The 17,563-nt window shown below is 47.6% G+C and overlaps 1 protein-coding gene across 1 annotated transcript in view; it reads left to right on the top strand.

Annotated features, from left to right (window-relative positions):
* THOC5 (THO complex subunit 5) overlaps window positions 1-17,563 on the top strand; it is a 476,028-nt gene that overhangs the window by 368,895 nt on the left and 89,570 nt on the right. The window contains exon 16 of the mRNA XM_069619274.1: window positions 3,395-3,498. Within this exon, the coding sequence (XP_069475375.1) occupies window positions 3,395-3,498 (104 nt within the window). The remainder of the gene's footprint in view (window positions 1-3,394; window positions 3,499-17,563) is intronic.

Here is a 17,563-nt window from a genome sequence, read left to right as displayed (position 1 = left end):
TTGGTATCTGAGAAACGTTCTTATGAGAGAGAAGGATTTTATGAGTACTTCCGTCATCTGTAGACTGTCACTGCAAAGGCATGGATCAGCAGATACCTGTACGGTGTATTGTCATTGCCATACTCGGGGTTAAAGAATGATCTTGAATAAACGCAGTAGAGAGCAGCACCTAGTGAACCTTGCTGTTAAATCGTCTGCTCAATTATATTTCTGCCATATTCTGGGACATGGTCCTGTTCCACTGTACGCAAAACATTTTCTTGGAATCATCTCATTTGGTCTTGCATAAGAATTAAGTTTAACTGTCCAGACCAATGAAATAATCGGAGCTTACACTGGTGTCACCAGGGGAGCAAGAATGTGTCTGTGATGAAAGGCAGATAGTCCGCTAAACTTCTTTTGTTGCATTGTCAAACTTTGGAAATTGTAAGGATGAAGCACATCTTGGCTTGGGGTAAAAATACATCTGCCGATCCACTTGGCATTTGGGACATTTTTATGTCGGGAGAGGATGAAGGGTGTATTTTTACATTTGCCGAAACTGTGGAAGATAATTGAATCAACACTGAGGATTATCAACAAACTTTTTCTTGACTCTGGACTTGGACACTGATGTACAATTTTATATGAATGTATTTTCCTTGACAATCTTATGTAAGATTACTGAATTAACATTAAGGATTGTTAGGCAGAATTGCAGGCAGTACCCTCTGGGAACACCACACACAATTAGGAATACAGGTGTAAGCAAAAACCAACCTTTGGTATAAGTCTGTACCACACACTTTTGGTAGCGAGCTGAGAAGCCAGGCTTAAAGCAGTTGCACAGAGGTGTCACAATCGCAGTGGTTCAAGTAGACACTTACACTCAAGGTTTCTTGGTAAAAAAAAAACTTAAACATTTATTTACACAATCATTTAGAAAACTTTCACTAGTAGAAATCAACTCAATATTAAACACCAATATACTACAGTATCAAACTCTTATAAAGACAGTTTGCACTCCCCTGAAAAAGTAGCCAAATAGCACTTCAGTACTTTTAAATAGGAATAAAAAGTATAGGTTTGTACAAAGGGTTAGAAAACACTTCTTTTAGATAATGCAAAGGTTCAATGTACCAGGATGGTCAATTCGATTCAATAGGCCAGGCCAAATTCAATAGTCTAGTGGTCTTAGATAGGATAGCACAGTTCTGGTACAAGTGGAGAAGTCTTTGTAAAAGTTCTTGGAAGTAGTTCAGACGATAAAGCAAGATATGTCGGGTCACAAGCTGATTAGGCCTGCAAGTTGGGAAAGTTGCGCAAACTTCCACCGCAAGAGTTGGGATCTCTCAACCATATGACACAGTACCTCAAAGTGGAGCAAAAAGATGCAGCTGAAGACGTTGGTTCCTGGCAGGTCCTGCAGGTCTCGCTGTTCCTGAGCCTCAGTCGTGGGGACAAGGAGGACGTCGGGGGACTTATGCACAGCACGGGATCGTCGTCGGAGCAAACAAAATGGCGTCACTTCAGCTCAAGTAGCTGTGGCTTCCAAACACAAACTGGTGTCCTTCCCCCTGGTTAACCTTAACCAGCTCAGAGAATGGGGTCCAGGCGTTTGCTGAGTTGATTGGTCCCACCAACTCAAAGGGAGAAGCCGTCCTTAAAGGAGCGTCTGTCGATTCGAGATCTGGCAATTCGCGATTGCAGCAGGGCTTCACCGGGCAAACCAACAGTCCAGTGGTTACAGCAGCCGTCCTCTTCCAGCTCGTCTTCGGTTCTTTCGTTCCAGTGGTCGACTCTGCCTTCCAGTCCTGGAGACTGGCCTTTTAAACAGTTTTCCCCCATTCATTCCAGCCTAGCTGCCACTCACCCAGCAGGGTGGCTGTCCTTGCCGGACAGTCAACCAGCCAATCACGCCATAGTGCATTTGGGTCTTTTAGGAGACTAAGCACAGTTTTGGGCACCTCCCTCACATCCTGTCCACCCCAGACACTCAGGCGCCAGATGAGGGCTTCAGCACTGAAGCCCGTCAAAGGACATCGAACAAAGGGACCACACCTGGTTTGGAGCGCAGAGTTAAACACAAGAAGGACCTTTCCACAAAGAAATGGCAAAAAAAGATGACTGTAGTCTGTTTTTACAGAGGGGTCTTGGACGCCATATTGAAAAACATGGCTACCCCGATTTTTAGCTACTGGTGTTCGCTGTCGGGAAAAATCATGGTAGTTCGTTCTAAAACCACTGCCACCGGCCATTTCGATAGGAAAGGGTAGCATTTGACTGCTACAAGAGTGTTTAGACATAGGGGATACTAGGTAACCCTTCCAACACTCCATTGTAAGATGGTGTGTGCTGCGTCTATGAATTTAAAAAGACTATAAAGTCAATTTAACTTGACATTCTCCTGGGAACAGTAGTTCATCCCAGAGAAGGTATTTAAACCTTAGGGAGTCCAAAGGACACCCCTGTGCCACTGCACTACAGGTGCTGTGTGACACAACCATAAAAAGACGATGCCTTATGGGGTTATCTAAAAGTCCATAACCAAAGAACACAAGAGTAAAACACATTGAAAATGAAAAGTTCAAAGTCCCAAAATATAGTGCAAGAGCTGGAGGACTCTAAGGTAGAGGGAATTTAGCACTTGGGTGAGAATACTCCCTAACAAGGATTTTCAATTAATTTTTACTTTGTATGTAGATTGCTCTAGGTTTTTAATTGTATTCAAAGTTTACTAAATGTTAAACTTTATAATGCTGATAAGATAAAGAAAATCCCACACCACGTAACCTTCTTTTTTTTCTCTGCCTGCTCTCTCTGGTCTAAATGTAATCTTGCAAGCTTCTGTGATTTGACTGATAACATTGATGTGTTTAAGACACCAGCCATTGAGAATTGTTAAGTGGCATATTTCTCTGCTGTTTAACCTTTGACTGGATGATTGTGCGACCAAAGCTTTAGTACAGCTGTCTGGTGCCTTTCTGTCAGATTTTGTGTGACCGTATGTAGTTGTCTATGCATCTGCCTGTACGCTTATTTGCTTGAGGGGGCGTGGCTCTAATAAAGTGATGGGAACCTATGATTTTTGTCAGTGGATGGACTGCTCTGCTCCCTAAACAGAGCTTTACAGGCATACACATCAAAAAGCTGAAAACACTGTTATACAAATGTATGCTTTTCAGCTACAGACATACTCAATTCTAGGATGTACTCTGCATTTAGATTTTAGGCAGCAAATTCGACTCTGATTTCAAAAGGCTCTTGAGGTCTGTGACAGCAAAGACCTTTTTCTTTTACAAAGATCCTCCAATCTCATACCTAGGTGGAAGAAAGAAACACTTTCTGCTGGAGTTGATCACTTCATTATCTGCAGTTTTTAATGCCCTTCTTGTGGTTTTTTTCTTTTCTTCAGAGCATGGCGTTGTGCCAGTTGCCAGTGACAGCCAGCATCTCTTTCCGGTGAAGGTGGTGTCACGCCTGGTGAGGTGGTGTGTGATTCCTCATGAGGATTACCTGGTAGGTTGTGGATCAAGCATGTGCTCTGTTTGTTTTGCAGTGGCAGGACTGGATCGGAGGGAGTGAATTTGTGTGATTATCGGACCATTTGTTAATAGTTGAACAATCCGGAGCTCCTTAAGCCTTGGTTACTGTTGAGATGGTTTCAAATCTGGCATGGTGGACAGAATTCATGAGACCATCCAGGTTATAGTGAACAGGGGAACTCTGCAAGTTTAGCCAAACCCAATCAAGGTATGCGTGGAGAGTGGTCGAGGCTTAGCCTCAAGAGAGGTGTGTGGGGTCAGGGGTCCACAATGAGTCAACACAGAGAAATACACAATGATTCTGCTTAGAGAGGTTAGTACACACATTCTGTGTTAAAATTAATCAAGCAGGTAATATCACACAACACGCTGAATATAAAAGATATATACAGTCCCCTTTGGTTATAACAATGCACACTATTCACCTATACACCTGAAATGAAGGTAAGGAGTTAAGCTATTGTATAACCAGACCATAGGATTAGGAACCCTCACTGTATTGGTCCAACCCGAAGTTGAATGGGGCCTTGTGCCCAAAAGTTCAAAGTTCCTTTAGGAGAGGTCATAAAGTTAGAAAACGTTCCCTTGGGGATTAGCAAGGTTACAGAAGACTTCTCTGGACTCTTAAAGCTAAGTAAAGTACTTTCTCTGTCTTTTAGAACCTATTTTAAAAAAAGTTTAAAAAGCAATGGAATGGAATATATATCAAAGTTCTTCACAAACTTTATAATGGAGGAGATGGATGTACCGGTAAGTATTGCAACTACTTGCTGCCCTTACTCCGATTTTCCCAAAGGACTTGGCAGGTCGAATGGGGGTCTCTGGTGGTAGTCTTTCCCGCTGTTGGATCCAGTAGAAGATGCTCAGGAGGTGTGGCTGCAAGGAAGTTTCGGGTCGGGTCCAGGAGCCGAGTGCAACCCTTTCCAGAGAAGAAATGCAGCATGCAAAGATGCAGGACTCTTCTGGACACTCAACAGACGGGGGATGGCTGGTTCCAGTGACAGTCTCTGCACATAGGCGACAGGAGGAGTCTCTCAGTAACAGACAAAGGAAGCCTTCCAGAACAGGACCCGCCGATGCTGGGTTGCTGAAACTTGGCAGGAAGGCGACTCATAAAATGAGCTGGAGACCACTGAAGTTCCAGGCAAAATAGTGGAATTTCTAATTTATTAATTTGATTGTTCGCTTGTTAGGTGCTTATGCAATACGAAAATACTGTTTCAATGCACCCCACAGGGCACGGAGGGAGCGAGTGAGGGAGGGAAACATTAAAAAAACACAATATTTAAGAGCAGAGGTGGGGGGTAAAGGTAGAAGGGACGTATCTACTATGCCTTGTGAGAATTCAGAACATGCAACTGCAGCAAGGAAGAGAGAAGAAGGGGTAAGTGCTGGGGAGTCCATTCTCATGGGTGAGCCACAGATGAAGTGCTTGGAAAGTTGAGTGCTACACGGACTGGGGCTGCGGCAGGTGTAAGTACGAATCTCCAGGGCTGAGGGTGTGCTGTAGATAGACAGGTGCTGGGCAGAATTGGTGTGGGAGGTCAGGGCCCCGAGGATGCATAAGGGCCCAGGACACCGATTGCAGCAACTGTGGGATTAGCAGAGGAGACGGGAAGGAGGACGAAAAGTGGAAAGTGTTTAGGAGCTTCCGGAATTTGAGAAGATCCTGCTCAAGGCGCAGAGGGAGGGGGGAGGCTAGTCCATAGGAAGGAGCCCACTGGTGGAAAGTGAGCAACCACCCACTCTCTGTTTGGCAAAGTGCTTTACACACAGAGAGTTGGTGCCAGAGGAACATAGTGGTCTAGAAGGAGAGTATTTGGTGAGATAGAATTGAAGATAGTGTGGTCCCAGAGCCCGGACAGCCTTGTGGATGATGCAGAGGGATTTGAATTTAATCTGTGCAGCAACCAGGAGCCAGTGAAGACTTTTTAGTGCAGAAGAGATGCGGTCCCTGGGCTTAAGGCCAAGGATAAGTCTTGCTGCCCTATTATGGATTAGCTAGAGAGGTTGCTGAGTGGAAGATGGTAGATTCAGGAGGAGGCTATTGCAGTAGTTAAGCCTAGAGAGAATTAGGGCTTGAGTCTCATTGAGCCTCTGAGGGAAAGTGAGAAAAGGTAGAATTCCTTTGAGGAGGTAGAGCTGAAAGAAGGAAGGTCAGAGTGAGAGGAAGGAAGGAGCAGGTTTCCCGATGGGAAGTATCTCCGTTTTACAGGCGTTGAGGCAGAGAACGATGGAGATGGAGGTGCACCAGGACTGCATGGCAGATAGGCAGTCAGGGATGATGGAGGGTGCAGAAGGGTCAGCAGGGACCTTGAAAAAGACCAGTCATCTGTGTAACACTGGAAGTTGGAGGAGCAAGAGTCGGTGAGGCATGCAAGGAGAGATGGGTAGTTGTTAAACAGCCAGGGGGTGGGGGGTATAGAGCCCTGGGGGACACCACAGGAGTAGAGGGGAGGAGGAAAGGAGAATGTGCCCAGGAAGACTTGAGAAGAGTGGTCAGTGAGAAAAGAAGTCAGCCAGTCCATTGCCCATTCCGAGATAGCAAGGGTACCATGGAGCGTTTGTGAGGATGGGATGGTTGACTGGGTCAAAGGCAGAGGAGAGATCGAGAAGGATAAGGATCGCTGGGGAGTTGGAGTCCAGAGATGCAAGCAGTTCTTCACGGGTGTTCAGAAGAGCAGTTCCCGTGCCTCTGGATTCTCTGAATCCAGATTAATGGTCGTGGAGACCACCAACAAGTTCAGTGTGTGAGTTGAGTTGGGGCAAGGCCAGCTTCTCAAGCAGCTTCCCCAGGAAACGGGTGATGGAAATAGGGCTGTAGCTGGCAGCACAAGTCGGGTCTGAGGATTTTTTTTTCAGGAATGGTTACACAAGGGGGTGCTTAAGGAGAAGGGAAAGATCGAGTGGCAATAGAGTGATTCCAGAAATCAGCAAGAGCAGGAGCAAGGGAGCCAATGTCATTCTTCATGGTCCTGTATTAGCAAGGGGAGACCTGTTTAGAAGAGATGGAGCAGACAACTCTGGTAACTTCTTCAGGGCAGAAGGAGGAGGGGGGGAAAGGAGGCGAGGGAGTGTGGGATGGGTTGTGAGGAAGTGTAGAAAGGGTGGTCAGGATGTCCTGAGTTGTGGTGGCAAAGTGGGTTCTATGTAATAATGTCGCTACAAAAATCTCACCATGCAAAAATATCACCGAAAAATGGGGCCAGTGCATTGCAGAGGGCCTGGGCAGGACAGGAGAAGGGGAGGAGGAGACTGTGGAAGGGTTGGCAAGTTCCCTGCAGATTTTGAAACTTTCAGCCGTGTTAGATGCGCTGGTGTTGGGTAAAGATTTGGGGTAGTACCGTTAGGGTGCACTACAACAACCTTAGCCTCCTGGCAATAGGGACCCAACCTTTGGTATAAGTCTGAACTACACAGGTTGGTAGTGTGGCCTAGCAGCCAGGCTTATTTCAAGAGGGGTCAATGTGAGCAGTAATGCAGTTACAGAGAGATTCACAGTGACACGTATTAAATTAAACACTGATATTCAGGGTTTCTTGATAAACCAATTATTAATTTATTGATCAGTCATTTAAACAAGCCTTCTTCAGAAGGAACAATATACAAGCAACACTCAAATACACTTAAAAAATCAAAACTCTTAGGTTTCTTAAATTCAGTAACTTTCCATTGGGGATGGCCAACAGACAATTCCTACACCCTCAGGTGACATAAATACTTAGGATACTTGTGGACATTAATATAGAACTGTTACATTTAGAGTAGGCAGAGAGTGTGTAAAAAGAAAGGTTTAGCAGAATAAACGAGAGATCTCAAATAATTCTTTAAGTTGGCAAATACTTTTGAACCCCCCAATGCAGAGTAAGTTAACCCCTTCCTGGAAGCACAGGTGCAATACAATAACAGAGGAGAGAAGAGTCTCAAGGAACCAGGTTAAGCCAATGTCAATGGGCAAAAGTCAATATAACTGAAGCACTTCTTGAAGGTGAGTAAAAGTCTTTGCACTATGTTGTTAGAAGTCTTTGATGAAGAAAGAAGAATCAAATGTATGGCCACAAGCCGGGAGACTTGTGATGTAGAAGAGAAAGCAAATCTACAGTGAGAGGTAAGTTCTCTCAAACTTTACAGTACCTTTAAGTTTGAAGAATAGATGCAGATCTCTGTTCCCATGCTCTCCTTCCCCATGCTCTTCCATTAACGGTGGCACCAATTGGGAAGTCCTCCTTTTTTTTTTTTCCTTCCTTCCTGAGTACCACGCCCCTGTACTCCACCTCAGAAAACCTTCAAAGGCCACAGACCTCCTCCAACTGGCAACGCTTAACACCCGCTCAGCCAACAAACACTCCTCTGACATCTGTCTCCTCCTTGAAGACATTGATCGACATTATCACTCTTACCAAGACTGGGTTCAATGCCAGCTCAGTCACTGCCTTTGACTTCCTTCTCCCCCGACGGTTTCAAGATCATCTCCAAGCCTTGACCTCACTGCATGCAGAGTGGGTCCTTGCTTCCATCTTACCTACCCAGTCCTATCCTTCATTTGAAAGCCTCTTTTGCAAGTTGGTCATTTCGCCCATCTCCACCCTGACCATTGCTAACATTTACCAGCCTCCAGGCACCACCACCCTGGTTCCTCTCTGAATTGGCCGACTTCTGCTCTTCCTTACTTTCATCCACCTCGAACTACCTCCTCCTGGGTGACTTTAACATTCAACTTGACTCTCCTGGCTCTGCATCCATTCTTTTGACTAACCTCAGCACCTCGCTTTCCCTCTCCATTCTCCCTTCTGGGCCAACCAACTCAGTTGGACACACTCTGTATGCCCTCATACACTCCGACCCCTCTCTCTCTCCCCCACTAGTCACCCCTCTCTCCTGGACAGACCATTCTCTCCTCTGTCTACCTTGGTTCCTTTGACCCCCCTCCCCCGACTGCCCCCCCTTCCCTAAAGTCCCACCAACATCGTTCGCTAACATCCACCCGATGAAACGAGTGACTGCGGCTGCCTTCGCCGCCACCTTCACCCTCACCCCTCCACCTCAGACTCTACCTTTGCCCTCAGCAACCTCCACTTGTCCATCACCAACTCTCTCGACATTCTTGCCCCAGTCATGAGGATCTGCCTGAAACCTGCCTCTAAGCGTAACACCTAGTACGACACCGAACTTGTGGCCCTGAAACAAAAGTGTGGGGCGGCAGAATGGAAGTGGCAAACCTCGGGCTCATCCTCAAACTGGTCTGCTGCCTGCACCAAAGGTGCAGTCTCGGGAGGATAGCTCAGTGGCAAGTAGCTTGCCTTGGAAACAAGACGACACAGAGCAACACAGGTTCGATCCTCGGGTCCGTGCTTAGAAACCTCTGGGTATTAAGCGCGTTATAAATAACCTATCATATCAAAGCAATACAGACTCACCTTCTGTGCAAAGAAAAGAGCCCACATACAGTCACGGGTCACCAGCTGTTAGGGAGAATTCTCAGAAATGTGGTAATTCCGCTCTATTTTGGAGACCCCCAGCACTTTTGCTGGACACTAGGACTTTTTAATTTCTGAGCGAGAGAGAGAGAGAGAGAGCGAGACCCCGACCTTTTTCCCACTCTCTCGTGTATTTTTCTTGTGATTTTGACTTTCTTTTTGGTTTCTGGAGTCTGAAAAACTTCATAGGCATCTTTCTGTATTTGCATTGTGTCACACAGCACCTTAAGTGCAGAGACACAGGGAAGTCTTTTAGATTTCCCAAGGTTTAAATACCTTACTCTTGGATTAACTACTGTTTCCAAGAGCAGTAAAGTGAAATTGACTTTACTGTACATTGTAACTTTCTAGACTCTGCACACGCGCTCTGAAACACTTGTATATGAGCGCGATACAAATAAAATATCATTATCACACTATCTTACAAGACAAAGTAACCCCTTTGTCTAGCTTCTCATGTGACGTTTTTTATGTTACCCTTTCCACAATTAATGGCTAGTGGCAGTGGTTACTTTTTACTACGGTGTCGTGTCTTTACCGCGGGCTGCGTTCGCAGCTGCAGTAAAGCACCCATGGGTGCCATTTTTGTCAAAATGGCCCCGGTCTTCTTTTTTCGCTATTTCTTGTTGTTTTGGTCCTTCTTGAGATTTACTCTGCGCGCCAAACCAGGTTTGTTCCCTTTGTTCATTTAGTTTTTGGCAGGCTTCACGAGTGAAACCCGCCTCAGGCTTCAGAGTGTCTGGTGGGGGCAGGAAGTGAGCGAGGTGCCCGAAACTCCATGCTTAGTCTCCTAGGAGACCCAAATGCACTCTGGCGTGATTGGCAGGCTGACTGTCCGGCAAGGACAGCCACCCTGCTGGATGATTGACAGCTAGGCTGGAATTAATGGGAGAAACCTGCATAAAAGGCAAGGCTTTTTGGCTGGAAGTGAGTCGACCACTGGACTAAGGAATCCGAAGAAAAACTTGGAAGAGACGCCTGCTGCACCTCCTGGACCGTTGGTTTGCCCGGTGAAACCCTGCTGCTGTGCTGAAGCTCCAAGTTCGCCTCAACAAAGAAGCCTCGCAAGGACTGCCAGGAAGCAGGACTGACCGAGCATGAGCCCCCTCAACAGAGTGCGGGACCCCAGAAGAAAGAAAGGTCCATCTCAACAGCCATGAACTGCTGTTTTGTATTTGCGGTAGTCGCGAGAAGCTAAAACACCAAAGTGCCACTTGTTTGAAAGTTTGCCGGTTGCAGTCGGTGACCGTCCCGTTGTGGTGCAGGAGTCCCCAGACATCCTTCCTCTTGTCCCCACGACTGAGGCCCAGGAACAACAGGACCTGCAGAGCTACACAGGAACAGAAGCCAGCTGGAACCATTTCTTCTAACCAAAGCGAAGGGGACTTGCCTCTTGTTGTGTAGCCTTACTTGTTCTCAGTTGAGACTTGTCTTGGTTGCTTTTGTGGAGTTGCTTGCAGCTTTACCCCTCACAGGCCTCTCAGCTTGTTGCCCTACATTGATTCTACTTTTTCTACATAGACTGCTAAAACATTGTGGAAGACTTTTAATTACCTGCAAGAAGTGCTTCAGTTTACCTAGACTTTTGCTAACTTAGCATTGGCTGTCCTGGCTTGCTGTCCTGGCTCCCTGAAAGACTATTCTTACCTGTGACTTTGTGTTTTACCTTTCCTCCAGGAAGGGGTTAATTTACTTTGCATTGTGGGGTTCAAAAGTACTTACCTGCTTCAGAATATTTGTGTGACCTTTGTTTTATTCCTAAAACCCTTTTCTTGAACACCAAGCTCAGTATTGCTCTAAATGTACCAGTGATGTATTAATGTCCACAGTGTCCTAGTTATTTAAGTCACCTGAGGGTGTAGGAAGTGTCTGTGTACCATCCCAAATGGGTAGTTGCTGATTTAGAGAAACTAAGAGTTTGTATTCTGGTGTGTATTTGTGTGTTACTTATGTACTGCCCCTTCTGAAGAAGGCTTATTCAACTGACTGTTAAATAAATTAATAATTGTTTAATCAAGAAACCCTGAGAGTAAGTGTTTATTTGGATACTTGTCACTGTGAATCTCTGTGTAAAAACCCTGCTGCTCACATTGATCCATCTTGAGATAAGCCTGGCTGCTCAGCCACACTACCAACCTGTGTAGTACAGACTTATACCAAAGGTTGGGTTATCTATTGCCAGGAGGACAAGGTTGCTGTAGTCTCCCAAAGGGTACTGTAAACACACTTGCCTAATATGGGAGTCGCAAATGCAGTGAAAGAAAAGAAGTTAGTTGAGGCAGGGATGGAAGAGGTGAAAGGCACAGTAAACGCTTCAGGAGAGTTATTGAAGGTCAGCCAAACTCGCTTTCATGTCTGGAGGGATCGTGGATAGACTAGGATCTAGTGACACTGAAAGCAGTCCAGTAAATAATCAGGACGACGGGTCATTGTTTGTTCAGGGAATCGGAGGCCCTTCAGGCCCGGACAGGCAGAGGCAGGTCCTTAAAAGGTGGACCTTTTGGATCGGTGCAGTCTATTCGTCTGCCGGCTACCGATTGGCTACAAATGCAGCAGGACAGCCAATCACAATGCAGCAGGGCCAGGACGAAGAGTACTCTGTGCTAGATTGAATAATGCAGCCATCTTGAAGGTGGAATGAAGACCGTTGCACCTCATGACCCACTGCCCAACAAACACAGCCACAGCAGGAACTACCAAATGGGGGGGTGGAGGGGTGCATAGCAAAAGTGGAAGGCACCAATGCCGGAAATAATAGTTTTTGCCACACCACCGCACGCTCTGCAAATTCGATACTAGCAGTCCCAAACCCCTTCTGGGCTTACCTTCTTTGCTGCAATGATGGAACCCGCTTTGGCTACAGCGGGATGCAGCTGCTCGTGTCGAGGTGGTCCGGTTCCAATGACAATGCTTCTGGCACAGTAGCCCACAACGGAGCTGGCCAGTCCACTGGGTGGTCCAGGGACACTTTCTAAGACTGCAGGATCGTGAGAAGGCATCTAGAGTAGGTTGGTGCCATCAGCTGAAAAGAGTTGAAACACCAGCAAGAGTCTTCTGAGATCGTGTAGCCCAGTAGGGCTTCACTGGAACAGCAGCAAGAATAGCCATCGGTCCTTTTCAGGATTCGTCCTCGGGTGTTCCGGCGTCTGCACAGCTAGATAGGATACTTGGCTGCTCTTTTGATCTGCTGGAATGACTGCAGGACTCTTCTTATTCTAAGTTGAAGTGAGTGATCAAATTCAGCCCTCTAATAGCAAGGATATCCACCACTCATGCACACCAGCAGTGGTCTAATCAGGGAGTCATGCATGCACACCATTCTCACTGCACCAGTTTGTCAATTGGAACCAGACATTCCCAGCCCCCTACCTGTGTCTATGCACACATGCATGACCATAAAAGGGAATTCCTGTCCTGAGATGGCAGGACGAAAGGCCAAAGAACACTCGAAAAATATTGTGGCACGGCCCTCTAGGCTACTAGCCTCTGTTGATAGCCAAATGAGGTCAACGTGAATGGGCACACAAAAAATATAGCAAATTGTAAAAATTTAACTGCTGCCACCAGCTTGTCTTTAGGCACATTTAAAAGTAACCAAAAGTCCCTTTGCTAAAAGTCTAGGGTGATACAAAAGTCTACCCATTGCACTTCATTGAAAGATGCTGTTTGCAATATGAAAAAGTTACCCAAACAGGTAACATGTCAAAAGACAAAAGGGAACCATAGTTTCCCAGTACTGACAGCCTGAAGGACTAGTCGGATTCCCCATAAATTAACAAAAAAAAAAAGCGAAACAGAGGAAAGGATGACTAAACTGGAAAAGACACTGACAGCCCCAGAGCCGACAAGGAAGCTGCCACGGCATCTGGACATGTGACACCGGATAGACTAACACAGGTGACACTCATGGAGACAGTCAACCACCCCAGCCAATCCCACCCTTTTTTCACCCGCCCCTTAGTTGCTACCAGGTACCGCAGTCTTGTGGAATTGTCAAGATATTGGCATTCACCACACTAGCTGAATTGTAGACAATGGCAGGTGCACTGACCACAGGATTATGAAGGGAGGACAGGTGGGGTTGTGAGGGAGGCTGGTCGAGGTGGAAGGTACCTTGAATGCCAGACAGGCCCAGATCAGGACAGAGGCGCATCAGGGAAGACAAATTAACAAGGGGGGTCCCGGGAGTCCCTCTGCCAGACATTAGTCCTGGTTGCGAGAGACTTACCCAGGAGCCCCTTGTTAATTTGCATATTTAAGTAACTTTGGGTCTCACCCTAAATTACTAGGGGAATCCAGACGTGGACCCCTTGCTCACTATTCTTAGAGAGGCACAGATCCACCCTACTGATGAGGTCCAACCAGACCGAAACACGTGTCTGGGGTTTCTGTTGGTACTCTTGTTCAGAGGAGAATTGCCTAGCATTTCGGTGCTGGACTGCCCCAGGGCAGGACAAAGACTGATATGTTTGGGATATTTCTTCGAAGGGATTGTGTCCTCCGACATATTCCTCATCTTAGATATCTCCTTCCAGCTCTGCTGGCCTCGGAAAAAATTTTCTCTCTAGAGGGCGCTGCGCGTCGACGTCCTCCGAGTCGATGTCCCTCGACAGCCGCCGTGTCGACGTCATCCTGCCTATAAAGGCCGCGCGCAGCGTCCGTTGCTCAGTTCCGTTTTTCCGCGCTTACTCAGTGCCTCGGAATACCGTTGCTCAGTTCTTAGTCAGATTAATCCTATTTACCTCGAGTCATTCGATCCGTACTCGATGGCTTCCTCGTCGGAACCGACAACTCCTTGATCCGGCTTCAAAAAATGCCGAGATTGTGGGAAAAAGATGTCGTTGACTGACCCTCACAGAGTTTGTCTGTGGTGTTTGGGAGCTGAACACCATTGTTTGGAATGCGAGGACTGTATGTCCATGACAGCTAAGGCCCTGAAGGAGCGTAGGGGGAAGCTGGAGAAAGGTAAGACTTTTAAAGCTTCTTCTTCGTCGACGAAGTCGAGACACTCGTCTCCTCGTCACCATTCGCGCTCCAGGTCTCGGAGTGGGTTTCATCACTCCTCGAGATCGAAGCACTCGAAGAGGAGACGTCGAAGATCCCCTTCTCCGTCTTCCTCTTCCTCTGTTTCGCCAAAAAGAATCCCTTGCCCCACGAAACATAGTTCCCGGGCTGAATGGGAGGAATTCCGCAAAAATATGATGAGCGTCTTCGAGAAAGCGGCCTCGACCCCCTCGAAGACTGCCGAGAGCGATGCTCTGGTCGAAAGACCCGAAGGTCAAAAACGCCGCGAGTCGCAGTACCCGGCGAAGGAAACCTCTCGAGCGCGTCTCGAACCCTCGAGTAGGACTATGACCTCCAAACCTTCCTCGAAGGTTCCGTCGACGCCGTCGACGAGGGTTCAGTCGACGCCGAGGTCGATGTCTTCGACGCCGTTGTCGAAGGGACCTTCGACACACGGGTCTGTCGACTCGACGCCAGCTTCGACACCGGCGTCGACGCCAAGAAAAGTCACGGTTACGACACACCCAGTGACTATCCCCAGGTCCTCGACGTCGATGGCTTCGAGATTGTCGAGTAGAATTCCAATTCTGTTGAGGTCTTCGAGGCCTCCGCCTTTGTTTTCGACGCCACGCTCGAAGCCTTCGACGTCGGCGTTGACGACATAGACGTTTTCGAGGCCGATAAGGACAAGTTCGGCACCCTCTGCCTTGGAAATGCGATTTACTCCCTTTATGAGTTCAGAACAATTGAGAACTATGTCCTCAATTTTGGAAGAGGGTGAATTGTCTGAACAGGAAGACACATTTGAGTTGCAAGGACCTGTAACCCCAATTAGAGAGGAATTTTCCTCTGAAGAACGCAGGTTAAAGGATCTTCATGATTCCTTACATGAGGCAAGTGGGTTAGACACTTCCCCTGAGGTGGAGTTTGCTAGGCCAGACCCGGGGGAGCATGCTGAAACCCCCTATAGAGCCTTAATGGCCAGGATCACAGAGTTCATGGGGTGGTCTGCACCTTCACAATCTTTCCAACAAGATGACCTCACTGATATTCTTGACAAAGGCCCACAGGAGGATCCTGTGGTGCCTTTTCATAAAGCTCTTCAGAGGAAGATCATGACAAACTGGGAAACCCCAGATGTAGTACCAGCAGTAAATAAAAAACTGTCTACAAAGTACAGGGTATCTTCTACAGACCCGGAGTTTTTGTCTAAACACCCATCCCCAGAAAGTCTGGTGGTACAGGCAGCATCCTCTACCGATGTCAAGACGGCTTATCCTACCGTCCCACAGGACAGGGACGATAAAAAATATGATGCTATGGCAAAGAAAGTCTTTTCAGCATGTAGCATGGCGTTAAAATCTGTTAATGCTACTTGCACCCTTGCTAGGTTCAGCCATACACTTTGGGAGTGTGCTTCTACAGCGGCTGACTGCATCCCGGAGGGAGAAGAAAGGGATGCGTTCCTGAATATTATACAGGACGGTAAAGACGCTATGTGCGAATCCCTCCAGACTGGCATTGATTCGGCTGACAGTATCAGCAGAGCAATGGCGGCAAGTACATCAACCAGGAGATTCGCTTGGTTGAGAAAGTCTGGTTTTGCCCCAGATGTGCAAGCCAGGTTCTTGAACATGCCATTCGATGGCTCTTCTTTGTTCGGGAAAAAGGCGGATGACAGTTTAGAGAAACTACAAACTTCAAAAGCAGCAGCAAAATCCCTAGGAGCTGCAATCCGTCAGACTCCTTTTCGTCCCACAGGAACCTCTGCGAGGGGCAAGTCCTTTCGCTTCTACTCCGCATTCGGAAGAGGTAGAGGACGACCGGCTCAAAGGGGACAAAGAAGAACTACCCGAGGTGGACGGGGTAGTTATTCAAAAGCCGCAGCAACAGCAGGTACCCCTTTACCATCGGCATCTGCATCAGCCGCCCCAAAACCACTCTGAGGACTTCCCTCACAGGACACCTGTAGGAGGCAGGTTGACTCAACATCTGGCGGTATGGCAGGCTATCACGTCAGATGCTTGGGCATTGGAAACAGTTGCCCAAGGTTACTGCCTGCCTTTCCTACATATACCTCAGAGTCATCCACCGGGGATCAGCTCTCAGAAAGCTCCAGATCCGCTCCTCTTGCAGGAAATTTTTGACCTGCTAGAGAAAGGTGCCATAGAACCGGTACCTGTAGCGGAGAGGAACAAGGGCTGGTACTCCCCTTACTTTCTCATTCCAAAGAAAGACGGAGGACTGAGACCCATCTTGGACTTGCGAGAATTGAACAAATTCCTCAGAAAAGACAAATTCAAGATGGTCACTCTTTCTCAGATCCTCCAGGCCCTTCAGTTCCAGGACTGGTTGGTATCTCTGGACCTTCAGAACGCTTATTTCCATGTGCCTATCCATCTCAAACACAGAAAATACCTGAGGTTCGCAATTGGCAACTCTCACTATCAATTTCGAGTGCTGACATTTGGGCTGACCTCCGCCCCGAGGGTCTTCACCAAGTTAATGTCGGTAGTGGCTGCAAGTCTAAGGAGGGAAGGGATTCACGTCTACCCCTACCTGGACGATTGGTTGATCAGGGCTGTTTCTCCGGAACAAGCTCAGATCCAGCTAAATCACGTGTGCCACTTCCTTCACAGACTGGGCTTCTCCCTCAATTTAAAGAAGTCACAAATGATACCATCGCAGAGACTCCAGTTCATAGGAGCGATCCTGGACACTTCCCTGGGAAAAGCCTCGCCACCAGAGGTGAGGGCTCAAGATATTCTACAGATGGTTACCAAGTTCCAACATGCCCAACGTCTCCCAGCCTTCGACTTTTTGAGGTTGCTAGGCCTCATGGCATCCTGCATTTTCCTAGTGCCAGAGGCTCGCCTGAGAATGAGATCCCTCCAGTGGGCACTGAGGACTCAGTGGTCACAATTCTCAGGGAGAATGACAGATCTTATTCAGGTTCCCGGCAGGGTGGCTCGAGACCTTCAGTGGTGGGCCTGTCAGGAGAACATTCTGAAAGGAGAACAGTTTTGGCAACCCTGGCCGGAGATAACAGTAGTCACGGATGCCTCACTCACGGGGTGGGGCACGCCAACGACTTGACCATCAGCGGTCGTTGGTCTCCATCGGAGTCAAGACTAAATATCAACCTGTTAGAGCTGAGAGCCATCAGACTTGCGCTGAAGGCGTTCCTGTCCTGCCAGCTGTACAAGGGAAGAACGTCCTGATAATGACGGACAACATGGTGGCCATGCATTACCTCAACAAAAGAGGAGGCGTAGGATCACTACCTCTGTGCAGAGAGGCGATGCAGCTCTGGTTTTGGGCAATCCAAGAAGGAATCTCTCTATCGGCAGTTCACCTAGCCGGAGAGAAGAACTTGACAGCGGACGCTCTGAGCAGGCAGAACACAGTCTCCCACGAGTGGGAGCTAGCTCAGGAAGTCCTTCAAGAGATCTTCGCCCTTTGGGGAACCCCTCAGGTAGATCTGTTCGCCACCAGCCTAAACAGGAAATGCGACCTGTTCTGCTCAAGGGAATTTCCCCCGAGAGGAGCTCTGGGAGA

The sequence above is a fragment of the Ambystoma mexicanum genome, chromosome 10, assembly GCF_040938575.1.
Source record: "Ambystoma mexicanum isolate Mex_15411 chromosome 10, UKY_AmexF1_1, whole genome shotgun sequence".
In the NCBI taxonomy this organism is placed as follows: domain Eukaryota; kingdom Metazoa; phylum Chordata; class Amphibia; order Caudata; family Ambystomatidae; genus Ambystoma; species Ambystoma mexicanum.
The sequence above is the reverse complement of the archived record's forward strand: the minus strand, read 5'-3'. Positions and strand labels throughout refer to the sequence as shown.